At 42.6% G+C, this 21,293-nt stretch overlaps 1 protein-coding gene across 1 annotated transcript in view; it reads left to right on the forward strand.

Moving 5' to 3' along the window:
- The window catches only part of LOC124622030 (irregular chiasm C-roughest protein-like), a 455,626-nt gene extending 434,763 nt beyond the window's left edge, over positions 1-20,863 (forward strand). The window contains exon 7 of the mRNA XM_047147591.1: positions 20,458-20,863. Within this exon, the coding sequence (XP_047003547.1) occupies positions 20,458-20,606 (149 nt within the window). The 3' untranslated portion in view covers positions 20,607-20,863. The remainder of the gene's footprint in view (positions 1-20,457) is intronic.
- The last annotated feature ends 430 nt before the right edge of the window (positions 20,864-21,293 follow it).

A 21,293-nucleotide genomic window follows, 5' to 3' on the forward strand; every position in this document is an offset into this window, starting at 1 on the left:
TGCATGTCACTTTGAAATATTCAAGAAATGCAGAGGGGAACGTGCTTGCTCATATCTTAGTGGTGAATTGTTCCTCAAAAACCTATTGAAAAGACTGTTAATACGTTCACATAACTGTCCTATACAGAACCGTTACATCACTTTAGTAATAAAAATATAGAAACTAAAAATTTTTGTTGAAGATCACTTTGATAAAATACAGTTACACACCAATTTGAAATTCGTCAAAATCTAACATCTAACACAGTCATTCATATCATAGTGGTTAAGCGATTCACTAAATATTCGATATAAAAAAAATATAAAAATCCTTTACAAACAATTTTTATGAAGATGTGTTAACAAGATAGTAAAATAATGAAGATCAAATATGATAAGGCTGATTTAATCAGATACATTTAACAAAACGTAAAATTTCATATATACATGTATACTGTAGATCCAACTGCGTTACGCTGTTTGCAGAAAGACAGTAAAACATACTGTCATAATACCTGGCCTTTGAGGTAGAAAATTGAATAGTGATTTACTTGTTTGGTGGTAAAATAGAAATGCCACTGGATAGTACCAACAAAATGGAAGACAAAACGATTTACTGTTAATTATAAGCTATGTTCTCAAATACTACCATGCCAAGTGTTGTCTTTTTAAAGGTAGGCTGAAATTCCCATGTTATATCCTTCATGGCTCGCGATGCCTCGTTCCCCAAAGCACCAGATCGTCGAAAAATTCCCAAAACCAGCTGTTCTTCACCTGGACCTGTTCATTGAGCAGGTAAACACCAGATGACCTCAGATGAAGGTATATATACATCTTTTCTGGGAGATCAATGAAGGCTGAGCCCTTGTGCAGCAATATGACTCCCGATTTCAGAAAGACGAGGGCGTGTCGCCTCTCAATCAGAAGGGCGGTGAAGTTGGATCTCTCAGCTACATGCAGCCTATCCGAAGCTGCGTGTTCACCAAAGCTGAACGTAAGCTTTTCACCAGGCTGTTGCGTAAACAGGTGTCACAGTTTGGACATTCCACTCCGTACCCACTTGATTCGTGATGCATATTTCATTTATCAACCTCATTAACCAAAAGAAGCCCAAGGTTGCTATGTTTTGTTTTTTGTTAACTGATGCTACCTTTGTATGGCACGCAAACGCACTTGTTATCTGTACCTTCCATTTTGTTGCTACCTATATATGTCTTGCATCTTGGTATTTTTTACAATACTTTTGTAAATTTTATCTACGTGATGAAAGCGTAGTTGTTCGCCCTGACAATATGTTGAATAGTGTCTAATTGTTTTACACGTTCAGCAGGTGAGTGTGGCAGCTTGAGAAGACGGTTAACAGAAAAATTAAAGAAGGCATTCTTATGCTGGTTCTGGTGATTTGAATGGTGGTCAGTAAAAATAATGGCATAAATATTTTTTTCAAAACCCCGAACCTGTGTTTCCCACTGTCATTCCCGAAATGTAAGTCTACGAAGTTAACGGAACCATTGGTTTCCATTTCGCAGGTGAATTTCACTTCTTATGCAATCCATTGAGTCTGTCTGCAGTTGTATGAATTACAACATTATTATCATTAACCAGCACCAGTCTGTCATCACCCTACCTAAAGTGCACTATCTTCACTGCCAGATATAGATTTTCATCAAAACACGACTTTTCGAGATAGTTGATGAATATGGCGGCCAACAAGCCGGATATGGAGCTGCCCATGCTAAGCCTGTCATTCTGAAGATAATTTTCTCCATTATATTTCAGTCATTTTACTTCAAACCTTCCTATAACAAATCAATAAATTTGTTACTTTCATCATTCGACAGCCTACTCCGAGAGCACAAATTTTCCTTAATGACTCCAATAGCATTGGTAACCGGTACCTCAGCATAAAGGTTCACTAGATCTAAAGATGGGGTTTGAGTGCTGCTCATGTTCTTCCTCACTTTGTCACTACTTTTGGTTGGAAGTTTTATACTGTTGTAATAATGTTTCTTTAAAGAATTAAGACACTTCCTAGAGGCTTTACTGAATGGATCCCCATCCTCCCCTTGACGATTCGTCTTACTGGCAATGAACGTTTATGGACCTTAACCTGCTCCCTAGGTGTGGGTTCATTACCTTCAGTTGTAGCTCCCTGACTAAAATATTCCTTTATATGTATTTATCATTCAATCTGTTATGTGCTTCTGACGTTAGATCTCTAGCAAAGTCCCTTATAACATGAAATGACATATGAAAAATCACGGGGATTAGTTGCCCTCACAGTTCAAAATACAGTTTATACTACTCATAGCAAATTATTTCTTTTCTTATAAATAAGTAACCAATCTCACATTTACGTTTGCACTTTAGCACATTCCCATTCCTGCACATGCTACTGAATTTTCCCAGTACATGCCTTGGTTTTATCTTATTTGCAATACATGCTTTGTCCAAACACAATGTGCTAGATGAATTTGGTCAGTGTGATCGTTAAATTTTTGTATCTACATTTATATTTAACTAATGAGATTGTGACTGATTGCCGTGTGCCTCAACTTCGTTAAGTTTCAGTCTGTTATTTATGACTAAAGCTTAATTGAAAAGAATTGTAAATCAAAACTAATATACATTCTGTGTCATTTGTTTGTTAATTTCCAGTATTTTTGGGAGGTTCCTCTTTTTTCTACTACTCTTTAGAGACTGTATTGCTTCCCGTTCTACATCAGATGACTGGTTCTCTGTTAAAAGATCATAGGCAAAGAAGGCAAAGATTAAAACTTACTTTCTTAATCTCATGCTTCTACCATATTCATATAAACTAAACTGCCACAGTTGCGCCAGATTTATCAATATCTACTTTCTCACAATCTTTAAATGTGACCTTATGCACACCACTCTGTGGGAAGCGTTACTATTTGTCTTTCCTATTGAGTTAAGATGTGGATACGCTGTTTGTATTATAAAATGCATAGTTGCGAGGCTTCGAATTTTTTCCGAGAACATCTGAAATCTTGCACATACGGCAGAGCAATAGCCATTATTTATGGCGATGTATTTGATGGTTTTTAGTTCTGTTTGAACAGACTGAGATACTGAAACAGATATGAGCAGATGCAGTATTGAATGAAAAGCTACGTGTTTGTGTCTGTATGGGTGCTGGGAGCTTCAGCGATTACTGCATCTGTAGCCATGGTTTTCCTGTAAATGCTAAATAAATGTCTCTTTGAGCCAATATATGGCTCTGAGCACTATGGGACTTAACATCTATGGTCATCAGTCCCCTAGAACTTAGAACTACTTAAACCTAACTAACCTAAGGACAGCACACAACACCCAGCCATCACGAGGCAGAGAAAATCCCTGACCCCGCCGGGAATCGAACCCGGGAACCCGGGCGTGGGAAGCGAGAACGCTACCGCACGACCACGAGATGCGGGCGAGCCAATATATATTAAGCTCCAATACATTTATAGAAGAGACTCTAAGCTCCATTGTGAAGAGCGTTTTCTTAAGTTGGAAGCTGAAATATTGTATTAATGTATCCAACGGCACAATGACACTTGTCCACAAACACAGAACGTCATCCACACCTCTCACCCAGTTCAGTTGCTATTTCTGTGGAAAATTTTGTTCGAAATTGTACAAGCAACTATACGTTATTTATGGAGTATATGATCGAATATTAGCAAATGTCTTTATTGAAGTTATCGTGCTCACAAAATTTAGTAACAATGTTAATCGTTAACAGTGTTAATCGGTTTTAGTCGTTAAGTATAATGAAAGTTCTGTTGAGTGATCAGCATCTGATACCAGTCACTCTCATTATTGCGATCAAGACAGCTTTAATGAAATCTTATATTTGTATAATTTGCCAAAAGTATTTTTATGAAAAGCTTACCTTCCCACTGCAAGTCCGCGTGTTATGTCCTCTTAGCTTCAACCACCACCAGTCGTTTTTCTCCACAGGTAGCAAAACTTGTCTATTACTTCTTGTACTTTTGTTAATATTTCTTGTAACTTCTCTTCGATGTACCATCCATTCAGTTTACGTAGTGTTCCACGTTCTTTTCCATCTCTGACAGAATTACCATATCGTCGACATATATCAAAGGCTTTTATTCCATCTCGCAGATCCTTATTTCTATTTCCAAATTTCCCCTCGCTTTCACTCACTGTTTGCCCAAAGTATAGATTGAGTAGCATACGAAGTAGGCTATAACCTTATCCTAGTCCTTTCTCAATTCATGTCCTTTGACTCTTATAACTATAGCCTGGTATTATGTTAGTTGCACATAACTTTTCAAATAAACAGACAAATATCGTCCGAACAGACCTTGAAGGCCCAAAGGTACCGTCTGGCTGCCTTGCCATCCTCAGCCCTAGTGCATCACCGGATGTGGATATGGAGAGGATTGTGGTAAACACACTGCTCTCCTGGCCGTTATCAGTTTTCGTGACTGGACATAACTTTTTCACTTCACGAAATTTTGGCTGCTACTCAGTATTACTAAATTTCATTACCGACGACATGATTAAAATCTGTCATTAAGTTTACAGAGCCTACCAATACAGATTTTACTTACTCATTCTATACAGATAGATCAGTATCGTCATTTTTGCCTCTAATGTTAAGTAATTCCTCCGGTACCCAAGCTGATCTTCCTGACGGTCGGCTTCTCACACTCTTTCAATTGTTTTGTAAATAAATCATGTCAGTATTTTGCAACCATGAGTTCTCGAAAGGATGGAGCTATTGAACCAAGTCAGTGAAGTCAGTACCTGCCTTATTTGGATTAGTGCATCAGTAGCTTAGAGCCCACTGACTGGCTCGTGTAGATTGGGTAGCCTACAAAGATTTTTCTTTTTTTATTTAATTAAATTTTTATGTTGTTCTCAAACTGCAAAACTTTCTAAGATTTTCACGCTAATTATGGCCATATAAGTATGGCTTTTTCCGAATTTGATTCTGACCAGAAAGCAATTCAGTAGCTGGAGTCCAAGGTTTTTGTTTATCACACCTTTTGTGTTATTGTAGAGACGTTTCATAGCAACTTCCATCCTCTAAAAAGTATTTCTTTACATCTAATCAAGAACAGAAATACCAATTTTCATAAATTTAGCTTTAAAATTGTTTAATGTAACGCAGTATTTCCTAAAAAAGTTTCGTCCCCTGTTCCACTCTCTTAGTGGTACAATTTCCAGAAACACTGAAACACGTATTTTCTTTAATTTGTAACCTAAAAGTCAAACATCAGTTTCCTTAGATGTAGTCTTAAAAATCCTTTAGTTGCTCTTTAGTAATTACTATATTCAAAATATTTCCTCGAACTATTTTACCCTCATAGTGGTAGAATTTCCAAAAATGTAGAACCACGTACTTTTCCTTTTCTGACTAGAAACTTAACACCAGTTTTCGTAACTCTAGTTTTAAAATTCGCTGATCAGCGACATACTTTCAAAAAGCCTTCACCTTTTTCACCTCCTTAGGATTGGTACTTCTTAAATGATGCGTTTAGGATAGGATAAACCCCCTCTCTAAACTTCAAGAATCTATCCTTACTGGTTTGCTCTGGGCGCTGAGGTGTCAGTGAGTCAGTGTGATCCTGTTTCAGTCCCTTAAGGGTCTAATTTCCAGAAATAGTGAAATACGTATTCTCCTTAAGTTTGTGACTCTCAAGCGAAATTCCAATTTTCAAAGATTTGCCTTTAAAAAAGGTTTCATAATAAAATATTTCCACAAAAAATCTCATCCCCTATTTCACCCCCTTAGAAATGCAGTTTCCAAAAAGACAGAAACAATAGTTTTTGTTTGTAACCGTAATACTATCGTTCATAGACTTATTCTTTAAAAATACTAGTAATGATACATTATCAAGCAAAGCTTTCAGCCCCACTGGATTAAATTTCTGAATATCCAAATACCCGTATTTCTTTATTTCTGACCGACAAACCAGATACTAGTTTTTGTAGGTTTAGCTTCAACGTTACCTTAATAGCAACATTTTAAAAAATTCCTCCCTTAGGGCTGGGACATCGATAAATCCCCTTTTAAACAATGACTACAGTACGAGATCTACACGTTTTGCTAATTCCACGTTTCTATTCTTAGCGGTTTAGGGTTGGCCGATGATGCGTCAATCAGAAAGTCAGGACATTGCCTTTTATATATGGAGATTTTAAAAGTATTGTTTTTTCTGATTCTTAGCTGTTGGCTTCTGTATTCCATGTCACAAAGCTATCCGTTGCACTTCTCTTGTGTTTCTTGTATCTCTCAAAATATATTTCAGTTCTGCTTTTCTTGCCATGTTTTGACTGAACACTATAGATATGCGTAAGATACATGCACAGTAGGGAGACACTGTGCGTCACGTGATACGTAAGCTGTTCTGCCACTGTTTCGATGTTGTTTGCCATCCACAGCTCTTCGGCGATGGCTCTGAAAATTTTGTTTTTAGGACAGAGCGATAAGTGCCTGGAATTCTCGCCCTCATAATAGATGTATCTTATTCCATCTTCTTAATGAATCACCAAACTATTACTGTAGTTTTATTTTTGTACTTAATTTGGAGTGTAATAGATAATAATAGTTTGGGGGCGGGGTGCAGATAATAATAGTTTATTTAGTGAAAATATATGAATCTGCACATCCAGACCTTACAATACAAAATCTTTCTTTAGGAAATCTTCCTTCCTATCCAAGATCGACAACAACATTAAGTAACGTAACTGCCAGACAGATTTAGAACGGTCAAAGGCGAAGTCTCCGTGAGAATTTTTCGCTTTGTACTTGAGAATGATGTTGTCATGCAGAAGGTTATTTGCAGTATGTACGAATAAAAAACAATATCCTTAACAGACATTATAATTGTCACATTTATCATAATAATTGTGGAACAATCAACAGATATATTTTTATTGACAATATAGTAACAATTAAGTTCATGGCCTTATTCATGTACTAGTGGTACGCAACAGAGAGGCTAAATTAGACGAATACTTCGAAAAGTCTACGAACTGGGCTTGAGCAATGAAAAAAACTGTAGTACAGCACAGGTACGAATGAAAGCTAAATTATGCAAATACTTGTAACTCCATTGTTGTACGTTCTTTGGAAGCGCCACGCTAAATATAAAGTGAATTGAGCATAATGATTATCTGTTTAAGAAACTGTATTCATAAATTCGGCAAAAATTCGAATGGTTTAGCGATATTGTGCATAGCTTGAGATGGCAAACAATAAATGAAGGAAAACGATGATACAGTTTCAAGAAATTTTATAGGACTAGAAACCCAGACACCTACTCAGCATTAGAAAAATTGGCCACAAAGGAAAAAAAATGTAAATTAGACGGTGAATCACGTTTTAGAACTTCTTTCCTAAAGGTTTCGAGATCACATCTCTCTGAAGCGAACAAATTTTTCTACACGCATTCATCATGTAATTATGCCATATATAAGAGCTCGTAGTAACTTTATTTAACTTTAAAGGACGTACATAATTACCTCCTCCTGGTTACATTTAAGTACTGGAAATCCCGAATGAAACATTCTCATTGAAGTAATGTTCAGTTAACAGTAATTAGAGTTTCAAGGGCTTCTCTCGTCTGCATCCTCAGGAGATGAAACCGAATCCGTAACTGAGTTCTAGATTGTCTCACATACCACGAGGTTTCCGCAAAGTCGGACCAACAACTATGAACTCACGCAGCTATTGTGTCAGAATAATTGGCAGGTACTCCACTTAGAGCATCTACCCGAGGACAGAAACACTGCATCGTGATGGAACAAATAGCTATTAGGAAAAAAGTAAATCACGTCGGTTAAATACAGCAGAAGATAAACTTCATTTTCAAATACAGAACTATATAGTAACAGCGTTATTCAGTATAAGATGATCATTTAAAAATAACGCGCTGCGTCAATTAGTTATTTGTTTTCCAGGTTAACGGTTTAGCATTTCTTCGTGAAGTATTGTAGCAAATCGCTTAGTCGGAAAGACTTTTTTGATAAAATGTGTTGTGGAACAAGTACAATATGAGCATTCTATGTGCACTATTATTTACAATCATTTCGTATATAAGTACTCAGTTACGATTATCATATGCTGTGGCATCGTGTAACCGCTGAAAAAAAATGTAAACGTACAGTTATATGGACAGATACATAACCATAAAGGTCCAGGCCATTAGAGTTGTGTACTCCTATGAACAATATCACCTCAAGTAAATGGTAATGTTATAATTTATTGATATAGATGTTGGTCTGGAGAAACCATTCTGCAGACCTCATTAAGAAGTTGTTATCACCAAAGGTATCCAAATAGCCCAGTCTTAAATGTCATCCTAAAATTACAAATTAAAATAAATAATCAAATGAAAGTAAAAAAAACTATTCAAGAGAAATATAACAATAGACACAACGCTTGTTGTTGCTGCTTTCAATCGTTGATGGTCTCCAGACCAATTAAGTCAAGCCCTCGATGATTAAATTATAGGGTTGGGGACACAATGCACATGGAGATAACAACTTATAGGGAAGCAAATATACCGAATCATTTTCATAGATAGAAAAAATCAAATAATTGCCCAATAAATTTAATATTCCCTTAAGGTTCCTGAAAGCACTTCTCTGATAGTTCACAAACATTTGTTGGTGTTGGAGGACACTGGGCATTCATCATCAAATACGAAAACTGGAAGCTAATGGGACTGTAGGACGTGGATGTCACGTTTATTTTACGAAACCACTCCGCTTTCTATGACATTGTTGTACCCTCCTCCTGCGAAGCCATGCCTCATGCCTCTTTCTGTGACGACATAATGCTGCTTCACTCTCCCAAGGCGAACCTCTTTCTTTCAAATACACTTTCACAGAGCTTTCAAGCAAACAAACACTCATTCAGATGTCCCATTCACAATCAAGTATTTTTCTGGTAATTGAATAAAAAACATGCAGTCAGTATGTAACTCAGAGCCGCTGGCTTCTTCCTCTACCATCCAGTGTTCTTATTGTTGTTGTGGTCTTCAGTCCTGAGACTGGTTTGATGCAGCTCTCCATGCTACTCTATCCTATGCAAGCTTCTTCATCTCCCAGTACCAACTGCAACCTAAATCCTTCTGAATCTGCTTAGTGTATTCATCTCTTGGTCTCCCTCTACGATTTTTATCCTCCACGCAGGACTCCAATACTAAACTGGTGATCCCTTGATGCCTCAGTATAGGTCCTACCAAGCGATCCCTTCTTCTAGTCGAGTTGTGCGACAAATTTCTCTCCTCCCCAATTCTATTCAATACCTCCTCATTAGTTTTGTGATCTACCCATCTAATCTTCCTCATTCTTCTGTAGCACCACATTTCGAAAGCTTCTATTCTCTTCTTGCCCAAACCCTTTATCGTCCATATTTCACTACCATACATGGCTACACTCCATACAAATACTTTCAGAAACGACTTCGTGACACTTAAATCTAAACTCGCTGTTAGCAAATTTCTCTTCTTCTGAAACGCTTTAGTTGCCATTGCCAGTCTACATATTATTTCCACTCTACTTCGACCATCATCAGTTGTTTTGCTTCCCTAATGGCAATCTAATTCCTTCAGCATCACCCGGTTTAATTCGAATGCATCCCATTATCCTCCTTTTGCTGTTGCTGACGTTCATCTTATATTGTCCTTTCAAGAGACTGTAAATTCCGTACAGCTGCTCTTCCAGATCCTTTGCTGTCTCTGATAGAATTGCAATGTCATCGGCGAACCTCAAAGTTTTTATTCTTTTGCATGGATTTTAATTCCTACTCCGAATTTTTCTTTTCTTTAATTTACTGCTTGCTCAATATACAGATTGAATAACATCTGGGATAGGCTACCGCCACGTCTCACTCCCTTCCCAACCACTACTTCCCTTTCATGCCCCTCGACTCTTATAACTGCCATCTGGTTACTGTACAAATTGTAAATAGCCTTTCGCTCCCTGTATTTTATCCCTACCACCTTCAGAATTTGAAAGAGAGTGTTCCAGTCAACATTGTCAAAACCTTCCTCTAAGTCTACAAATGCTAGAAACGTAGGTTTGCCTTTCCTTAATTTATTTTGTAAGATAAGTCGTAGGGCTTGTATTGCCTCACGTGTTCCAACATTTCTACGGAATCCAAACTGATGTTCCCCTAGGTCGGCTTCTACTAGTACTCCCATTCGTCTGTAAAGAACTCGTGTTAGTATTTTGCAGCTGTGACTTATTAAACTGATAGTTCGGTAAATTTCACATCCGTCAACACCTGCTTTCTTTGCGATTGGAATTATTATATTCTTCGTGATGTCTGAAGGTATTTCGCCTGTTTCATACATCTTGATCAGCAGATGGTAGAGAGTTTGGTCAGGGCTCGCTCTCCCGTGGCTATCATTAGTTCTAATAGAATGCTTTCTACTCCAGGGGCCTTGTTTTGACTTGGTCTTTCAGTGCTCTATCAAACTCTTCATGCAGCATCAAATCTCCCATTTCATCATCTACATTCTCTTTACTTTCCATAATACTGTCCTCAAGAACATTGCCTTTGTATAGACCCTCTTTATACTACTTCCACCTTTCTGCTTTCTCTTCGTTGACAGAACTGGGTTTCCATCTTAGCTCTTGATTTCCATGCAAGTGGTTCCCTTTTCTCCAAAGGTCTCTTTAATTTTCCTGTAGGCAGTATCTACCTTACCCCTAGTGATATATAGCTCTAAATACTTGCATTTGTCCTCTAGCCATCCCTGCATAGCCATTTCGCACTTCGCGTCGATCTCATTTTTTAGACCTTTGTATTCCGTTTTGCCTGCTTAATTTACTGCATTTTTGTATTTTCTCCTTTCTTCAATTAAATTCAATATATCTTCTTTTACCCAAGGATTTCTGCTAGCCCTCGTCTTTTTACCTACTTGATCCTTTGCTGCCTTCACTATTATATCTCTCAAAGCCACCCATTCTTCGTCTACTGTATTTCTTTCCCCATTCTTGTCATTCATTCCCTAATGCTCTGCCTGAAACACTCTACAACCACTGGTTCTGTCAGTTATCCAGTTCCCATATCGTTAAATTCCCACTTTTTTGCAGTTCTTTCAGTTTTAAGCTACGGTTCATAACCAACAGATTGTGGTCAGAGTCCACATCCACCCCTGGAAATGTCTCGCAATTTAAAACCTAGTTCCTAAGTCTCTGTCTTACCATGACAAAAACTATCTGAATCCTTGTAGTATCTCTAGGCTTCTTCCATGTATACAAGCTTCTTTAATGGTTCTTGGATCAAGTGTTAGCTTAACTCCCTCTTAAGGCTTGCCACCTCCACTGACTTATTCTCAGTCCCCAAATGGGCGAGTCATAGAGGAAGTAAGCCAGCGACAACACACATACTTTCCTCCCTCAACCGTAAAAAAATGTGTTTTATCAAAGCCATGTCATGTTTGCATTTTCTTCTCTCTATCCCATATAGGTCAATCATAGAGCTTTTAAGCCATTAGAAACACACGCACACACACACACACACACACACACACACACACACACACACACACACACACACTTACGTCTCCCAATCACAACCCAGAATATTACCCGACATTAATACAAAGCATCAGTCAGAGACCTTACTATGACAGGGATAATATCATTCTCAGCTGATAAGAATATAACATCTGTGTCTCAGAAAACTAACTGTGCCTTGTGGAGGCGAGGAGAGCAGCAGGATGGTTTATCAGCAGAACATACACATAGCTTTCTCACGGTCCATACACAGATCTTTCTATCGTAGCCCAGGTCTTACTAGCCACTAAAATAAAACATCTAAAACCAGCCCTGTAGTTAACCAACCGTTAGAACGAAACAATCATTAGTATACGTATTATATACGGTTATTCATCCCAAAATAGACTATCATTTAGTTCGATATTTTTACTCCACCCACAGTGCAATGGATCCATAAAAAGAATATTCATGTTTAGTTTATCATGACATGTAGAGATCTGTTTTCTGGCAGAGATAATCGGGCACAGCTCTCACGTTGGTAGTACCCATCTCTCTTGCAATATTCTGGGCTGTAATTGCATACCAATGACGATTTTCTCAAGTCTGCAGTTATAAGAGACAAAGCGTGCACATAATGTCGTTAATGTCCTAGGCTCCTTTAATTCCTGAATGTCAAACTGAACTGAATAAGTAATGGTGAAGGAAGTATTTATGTGGAAAGACTGAATATGTCTTTGGCAAAAGGAGGTCCCACATAAAAAGACTGGTATTGCATTGTAGAGTTATTCATAAGTACTTCGTTTCTAAAAGGAGGTCCAACATAAAAAGACTTGCATTGCATTGTAAGGTTATTCATAAATACCTCCAGTATTTCAGAAGATGACTGCATGTAAACTCCAGGATGTAAAGGAAAGTGACACACATCAGTGGATAGAGAAATTCTCCAAGTCTCTATTTGTAATATGTACTGTGGTGTAGTTGCAAAGGCAATCACTAGAAGGCAAGTGTATTAACACATGTAAATAAATCGCCCAGTGCATGCTGTCACATGGAATTAATCGGCCGACCGGGGTGGGCAAGCGGTTAAAGGCGCTACAGTCTGGAACCGCACGACCGCTACGGTCGCAAGTTCGAATCCTGCCTCGGGCATGGATGTGTGTGATGTCCTTAGGTTAGTTAGGTTTAAGTAGTTCTAAGTTCTAGGGGACTGATGACCTTAGAAGTTAAGTCCCATAGTGCTCAGATCCATTTTGAATTAATATGACTGCAAACTAAAGTCCCCCAGGGGCTCAGCATTCATTTGCTGAGTACGGGCTTGGCGACCCCGGGGTCCTGAGCTGGGGACTGGTCAGCGCCGCCAGTCTCCTGTCACCGTAACCCCCGGACATGCTTCAGCGACCACCGCATGGCGCGGCGGTGGAATGTTGTGTGCTGCGGGGAATGGTAATCTTGGCTTGACCGCCTGGCTTGCGAGGAAGGTAAACCTCTATAAAAAACCCTCAATCCTACGGTGTGCTGCGCGCCTATAAGATGCATGGCTGTTGGGGTGGAACAGTCGCAAGCGGGCAACCTCTGGGGCACCTGCCGCGCCCCAGTTGTATATGGCTTACCTAGGCACGCGGGGCTCTGTCTAGGTGGACTTCTAGTTCCCTAGCTGCTCGTGGGATGGAACCCTCGAACTTTTATTCTTCTCCTGCCAGCGGAAAGGGTGGACCGCTGGTGGGTTCTAACACCAAATCCAACAAGAGGGCTCGTGTAGCCAGTCCTCCTGATTCAGGTAGTAGTAACAGAACGCATGCTGCTACGGAGAATGTGTCTTTCATAATTAAAAGAAAAGATGGGAGTTTTGAAATAGTTTCGCCATTTTATATACAGAAGGGCTTAGAAGGTATTGCTGGCACATTAAAATCTGTAAAGCGCTTGCGAAATGGCACCTTGTTGGTTGAAACATCTAGCTTCCAGCAAGTCCAGAACCTTCAGAAGGCACAATTTTATGGGGAGTTTGCGATAGAGACTGAATTTCACAACACCGTGAACTACAGCAAGGGTGTTGTGACTTGCAGAGATCTCGTTGACATTCCCCAAGACGAACTGAAGGCTGAATGGTCCCAGGAAGGAATTGTCGACGTGCAACACATTATGAAACGGGTGGATGGTGCTCTCATAAAGACTGACTCATTTATCCTTACATTTAACACCACCAAATTGCCAGAGCATGTGAAGGCAGGTTTCATACGTCTCAGTGTACGGCCTTATTACCTCAACCCCATGCGGTGTTTTAAATGCCAACACTTTGGACACACTACTCTCGGCTGTAGAGGGGAAGCCACTTGCGGGAATTGTGGTAAAGCCGCCCATGAGGGAGTTGGTTGCTCCTCTCCTCCCAAGTGTGTCAACTGCTCTGGGGATCACCCTGTGTGGAGTAGGGAATGCAGAGTTTTCCTTGAGGAACGGAAGATCCAGGAACTAAAAACTACAGAACGTATCCCATATGGTAAGGCGAAGAAAATCTACAAGTCCATGCAGCCGCCCACGTTCGCTGCTTCCTTTTCTTCCGTTCTCAAACAACCAGTCTTGAAAACCGATGCCGCTACACAAACGGAGGTTGCTACTGTCAGCACTAGCACCTGAGCTTGTCAATGTACGTGTGCTGCTGCCGTTCCTGTGAATCCTGCTGCTCCCCCCTGACCTTCTGACCAGGCCGTGGTAGCTGACATCATGGAACTTCCTGCCCCTTCCCGGGTCCAGTCTTGTGCACTGCCCTGCACTGCTACACCCCCTACTGCTTCTGAGGTTTTGGCTCCAATGCCACCTCAGGCCAGAACATCGAAGCCAAAGACAAAGGTGAAGACTCGCTCACTAAAGGAGACTGCAGTTACACAGTCTCCTGATGTGGATGTCATTCTCTCTGACGTCTCTCTCGACTCCTCTTCTGAGGCGATGGAAGTTGACGTCAGACTGGGGCAATCATCTCGCCCCAAAACTGAGCCTCCACCTGTTGTGGGCTCTCCTCCCCAACAGAAAGTGAGAATGAAGGTACTCCCACCCTGATAGATGGCTCCCATTATACAGTGGAACATGAATGGATTCCGGGCGCATGTGGGGGAACTGAACCTCCTAGCACAGCAACGCCCCCTGTGCTTGTGTTTACAGGAAACGCATTTAAAGCCATCTGATGCTCCTGTACTAAGGGGCTATACGTCATATCGCAAAGATGACCTGACTGGAGAAAGGGCCAAAGGCGGAGTCGCTGTGTTTGTCAATAATGACCACCACTCCTCTGCCCTCCCCCTGGATACTGTCCTGCAAGCAGTTGCAGTTGAAATTCATTCACCTCGGAGGCTTACCGTTTGCTTCCTTTATTTACCCCCTATGGATGCAATGGCCTTAGACGCTCTCACAGATCTTATCGACCAACTCCCCCGCCCATTTCTTCTCCTGGGAGAATTCAATGCCCATCATGTCCTGTGGGGCTCCACTTCTCTTTGCGCTCGAGGTCGAATTTTGGAGAGCCTACTAACATCTCATGTGTTGTGCATCCTCATCCCAGGTACTCCGACTCATTTCTCTACTGCTACAGGGTCATTCTCAGCCATTGACCTATCGTTCTGCTCTCCAACCCTCACTGTCTCTGTTCACTGGGAGGTCATTGACGACCTTCATTCCAGCGATCACTTCCCTATCCGCATTCATCTCCTCGATGGTGTATTGCTGGAGCCGCGGCCACCATCGTGGATGATTGGCAGGGCTAACTGGCCACTGTTTACTCGGTTGGGTGTCTTTGACCGCCACAAGAACGTACAGGAATGGGTGGATCACATCACGCTTGTGGTCCATCATGCTGCTGACCTGTCCATACCACAGTCTTCTGGCCCTCCTAAGCGGCGCCTTGTGCCTTGGTGGACGGAAGAGTGCCATTCAGCCATCCGGGACAGGCGTGCGGCTCTTCGCCGATTTAAATGCCGCCCAACAGCGGTCAATCTTACCGCCTTTCGAATCGCGAGAGCCAGGGCACGCCGTGTCATTAAAGAGAGCAAGAAAAGGGCATGGCAGGAGTTCCTGGACTCCATCAACCGTTCCACTTGTTCCACAAGAGTATGGGAAGCCATCCGGAGGATTTCTGCTAAACATAGCCGTTTACCAATAGCTGCTGTCCTGAACCAGGGATGCCTCCAAACGACACCCAGAGCCATTGCTCAGATGCTGGCAGAGCATTTTGCACAAAGTACTGCCACTGCAAATCAGGATCCAGCGTTTCGTCGCTACCGTACGACTGTCGAAAGAGCGACCTTGGACTTTCGGTCGAACAGTTCTGAGGCCTACAATTCCCCTTTCTCTATGTGGGAACTTGAATCGGCACTTACTGAGACTTCTGACACTACACCACGTTACGACCGCATCCGGTACTCCATGCTTCGACATCTGCCAGCGGCGTCAAAGGAAATCCTCCTCGAATGTTTTAATCTCATATGGCAGACAGGAGTGTTCCCCACCTCGTGGAGGGAGGCAATTCTCATCCCTCTCCTCAAACCAGGAAAGGACCGCACATGTCCCGGTCGTTATCGTAGTATCGCCTTGACACGCTGTGTCGGAAAGACCCTGGAACGGATGGTTAACCGGCGTCTGGTCTGGCTGTTAGAGACCAGACAGCTCCTTAGCCGCTTTCAGTGTGGATTCCGAAAATTTCGGTCCACGTTCGACAATCTGACCCTCCTAGAGGCGGCTATTCAGCAGGCTTTTCTCCGTCAGCATCACTGTATCGGTATCTTCTTTGATATCAGTAAGGCATATGATACTACTTGGAGACACTGTATTCTTGCACAAATGCATCAATGGGGCTTTCGTAGCCGCCTCCCCATTTTCATTCGGTCTTTCCTGTCTCAGCGGTTTTTTCGGACCCTCGTTGGTAACACACTGTCTGATCGCTTTGAGCAAGAGAACGGTGTCCCCCAGGTCAGTGTTTTAAGCGTTACCCTCTTTGCCATAGCCATCAACAGTATAACGTCTACAGTGAGGAGTCCAGTACAGTGCTCCTTATTTGTGGACGACTTTGCTGTTTTCTGTTCCTCCTCCAGTGTTGCAACCGTGAGCCGTCAGTTGCAGCTAACAGTGCGGCGATTAGAGGAGTGGGCTGCAAAGACGGGTTTTCGGTTTTCTGCCGAAAAGTGTGTTTGTGTTCATTTTATTCGTTCTCGTCATCTTTTTACTTTGCCTGCCTTGCATATGGGGGATACTGTCCTACATTTTAGAGACACAGTGCGGTTTCTGGGCCTAAATTTTGACTCCAGGTTGTCATGACTGCCACACCTACGTGACTTGAAAGCCAGAATGCTGAAGGCACTGAACATCGTCAAGTGCCTCAGCCACAGGTCTTGGGGCGCGGACAGGGCGCGTCTCCTACAGTTTTATGGAACTTTTGTGCGTTCACGGCTGGACTGTGGGTGCACAGTATACGGGTCAGCGAGGCCATCTTATTTGCGGATCCTTGACGCTGTTCACCATGCTGGGATCCGACTGGCCACGGGTGCTTATTGGACCAGTACCGTACCCAGCCTCTGTGCTGTCTGGCGAACCGCCACTTACCATCCGGCGGCAGCTCCTGCTGGTGCGCCAGGCTTGTAAGTTTCTTGCAGCTCCCAGATCGCCTGCTCAACATCTTGTTGCCTATCCACTTCTGGACCGCCTTTTTTCCCGCTGTCCCCGGGCTACGTTGCCGTTTGGGATCCGTGTGCAACGTGTTCTAGAGTCCCTCGGTGTGGAGTCTGTACAACCGCAAATCCAAGGTTTTAACCGCCTGCCACCCTGGTTACTGAAGAGACCCGGAGTGATTTTAGATTTATTGCAGTACAAGAGAGATTGCACTCCTGCCACCGTTTTTAATGCAGCATTTTCTGCCATTTTATCTGAGCACCACGACTATGTAGCTGTTTTTACGGATGGGTCGAAACAAGGGGTTCTGTTGGTTGCTCAGTTGTTTTTCCATATCGTGTCCTCAAGGTCCGACTGCCTCAGACTTTTACTGTCTTTGATGCAGAATTGTTTGCGATCTTGCGGGCACTGGAGCACATGAGAGATTCTTCCTCTCCTAAATTTCTTGTCTGTTCCGATTCACTCAGTGCCCTTCACTCATTGCAACGTTTGTATCCGGCAGACAAAATTGTCCAGACCATCCAGGATGCCCTCCTCCGACTACATCGACTGGGGAAGGTTGTAGCTTTCTGCTGGGTTCCGGGGCATGTTGGCATTGCTGGGAATGAAAGGGCAGATCTCACAGCCAAGGAGGCGTGTCTCGCCCCACAAGTATCTCAGTGTGCTATCCCCTTGCACGCACTCACCTCGCTGTTGTGCTCACGGGTCATGCGTCGGTGGGAGGATGAGTGGCTGGAAGTGACTGACAATAAGCTCCGTATAGTCAAGCCCACAACGCGTGTGTGGTGTACTTCCTTTCAGCCCCATCGTCGGGACGAGGTTCTCCTCACTCGGCTTCGAATAGGCCACAGCCCTATGACGCATGGCTTCCTTCTCCGGCGAGAGGACCCTCCAATGTGTGGTGCTTGCGGCGTCCAGGTCACTGTGCGCCACGTTTTATTGGATTGCGTTTTATTTTCTGACCAGCGGGTCGCGGCTGACTTGCCAGCGGACCTGCCATCTCTTTTAGGCAACACTCGGACGAATGTGGCTAAAGTTTTAAAGTTCTGTGCCCTGTCAAATGTTTTTACAAAGATTTTAGGGAGAGGATATTAATTTGCTCACAGCGTGACAAGCTCGCTCATATTTTATGTAAGTGGCCAGCCAATAACAATTTCCTGTGACATTCTTGTTGCTATGCTTCCCCTTTCCTTAGGTTTTACTTTCTTATGTAGCATTTTCCTTCTTATCCTGCTCTCTTTGATTGTGTGCTTTAGTTTTCTTAGGTCTGTCCACATTCGTTCCTTTTAATGTGTGTCAGGGCGCTGATGACCTCGATGTTGAGTGCCCATAAGGCCCAACACACCACCACCACCACCACCAAACTAAAGAACAGGTTTCCAAAGCAGGCTGTTGTTGTAGCGACTTAGTGAAATGCACACACGCCCTTTTTGCCCCATATTGACATTTGTGTCACAAGTGGTGGCCACATCGATGACCTGTAATATGCATTTGTACTTGTAGATGTGCTCTATCCACTGGTATGTGCCTTTTTCTGTATATTCACATGGTTCAAATGGTTCTGAGCACTATGGAACTTAACATCTGAGGTCATCAGTCCCCTAGAACTTAGAACTAATTAAACCTAACTAACCTAAGGACATCAAATACGAGGGTCACCCCAAAAGAAATGCACACTAATTTTGTAAAAATACAATTTTCGTTCTGCATATGTGAAAGTTTTACAGTGTGTAGATACATCCTTCCCGCTTGTTTGCAAACTTAGTTCAACCAGTGGCGCCGTCATAGCATGTCTTACAGATGGCTGCTACATTTGACGTTCGTCAGAAGCAACGTACTGTCACTGAATTTCTATGTTGTGGAAACGAGACAGTCGGAAACATGCACAAGAGTTGAAAAGGACGTATGGAGATGCTACTGTCGATCGCAGTACAGTTAGTCGGTGGGCAAGCAGGTTACGTGATGAAAGCAGGCACAGCAATATTGATAATTGTCCTCGCAGCGGCATACCTCGTACTGCACACACCCCAGACAATGTGCAGAGAGTTAACGAATTGATGACTGCAGACCGACGCATTACTGTGAACGAATTGTGACGCTACGTTGGGATATGAGAAGGAAGTGTTTGCACAATACTGAAAGTGTTGGACTTATAAGAGGTTTGTGAAAGGTGGGCTCTCAGGATGTTGACAGTGGCTCACAAAGGAACAAGAAAAACGGTATGCAGCGAACTTTTGTAACAGTACGAGAATGGTAGAGATGAATATCTTGGAAGAATTGTAACAGGTGATTGAAACATGGCTCCATAATGTTTCACCAGACGAAGAGGCAATCAATGGAGTGGCATCATGCAAATTTATCCAAGCAAAAAAAATTCAAAACCACAGGTGCTGGAAAAGTTATGGCTACGGTGTTTTTCGATTCCGAAGGACTCTTGCTTGTAGACATCATTCCAAGTGGAACCACCATAAATTCTGATGCATATGCGTCGACACTGAAGAATCTTCAAGCTCGACTGAGTCGTGTTCGACTACATCGGCAAAAACAGGATGTTTTGCTGTTGCACGACAATGCATGGCCACATGTCGGTAAAAAAAAAAAAAAAAAAAAAATGGAAGCGATCACAAAACTCGGATGGACAACACTGAAACACCCGCCATACAGTCCTTACCTGGCTCCGTGTGACTATCATCTCTTTGGGAAACTGAAAGACTCTCTTCGTAGAACAAGGTTTGAAGATGATGACTCCCTTGTGCACGCTGCCAAACAGTGGCTCCAACAGGTTGGTCCAGAATTTTACCGTGCGGGTATACAGGCGCTGGTTCCAAGATGGCGTAAGGCAGTTGAGGGGGAGTGTACGCTGATATGAAACTTCCTGGCAGATTAAGACTGTGTGCCGGACCGAGACTCGAACTCGGGACCTTTGCCTTTCGCGGGCAAGTGCTCTACCACTGAGCGAACCAATTATTAATGAAAATATTATTCGTAAAGGACGTATGTACACATTGTAAAACTTTCAAACATTTAGAATAAAAAAATGGATTTTAAAAAAATAGTGTGCATTTCTTTTGGAGTGACCCTCGTACATGCATGCCCGAGGCACGATTCGAACCTGCGACCGTAACGGTCGCGCGGTTCCAGACTGAAGCGCCTAGAGCCGCTCGGCCACACCGGGCGGCTTTCTGTATGTTTTGTAACACTTGTGACGTCTTTTTCAGAGACGTAGGATCTCATATTCATGTCCAGTCAGTTGTAGATGCTTCCGAGACGAGCTCTCCTCCAGCAGCAGGTGTCTGCTGTCGTGTCCACTCTGTGTGTGTGTGTGTCGCGCAGGAGAGACGCCTGCGGCGATGCAGCACGGCGGGGCAGCCGGCTGGTGGTCACGTGGCCCCGGTGTGGCCGGCGCGCTGTGGCGGCTGCTGGCCGCGTGTCTGCTGCCGCGGCTGCTGCTGCCGCTGCCGCTGCCGATGACCTCCAGGTGACGTCACTAGCCACCGGCCAGCCACGGCGTGAAGGGCCAGGCGGTGCCGCCGGGCGCGCAACCACCGACGGGTGCGACGGGGCGGTATGGGTGGGCTCAGACGAGAGACTGTGACCATGGACAGTACTTCGCAAGTGGTGAGAGAAGGAAATAGTTGAGGTGATGTGAGCACACATATGCATAAATATATATGACAATGTCGTTTTTGAAGTATAGAGATAATTCTATTTCAACATGTACTATATTTATAATGTGATGTTTGTAGAAAATAAAGAAAAATGTATTTCACGTTCCACACAAGCCCCTTTCCCTGAGACTTACAAATCAGAAATCCCTTGGCAATTGCCATGTTTCTAATGCCTTTTGGATGTTGATGGTCTTTCTTTCCACGCCTGCTGAGAAACGTCGAGAGATACACTGCCTCAAGCAAGAACTGTTCTTTAATTGTTTTCTTTACCCAAACATGTTTCACCACTTTCTTGCCATCTCCAGTGGGATTTGTTTATAGAGCACTGTGAAAAACATCATGCCGGGGTGACACCAAAATTTCACCCTAATATTATTACACAGGATGTCCCAGGAGCAGCGATCAATATTCACCTATGTGACAGGAATTTTCATTCCTAACAAAAGACCTTATGCAAGGATGATTTCTGAGACAATACAAATTTGAATTACATTTTTCTTA

This window comes from Schistocerca americana, chromosome 1 (assembly GCF_021461395.2).
Source record: "Schistocerca americana isolate TAMUIC-IGC-003095 chromosome 1, iqSchAmer2.1, whole genome shotgun sequence".
NCBI lineage: Eukaryota > Metazoa > Arthropoda > Insecta > Orthoptera > Acrididae > Schistocerca > Schistocerca americana.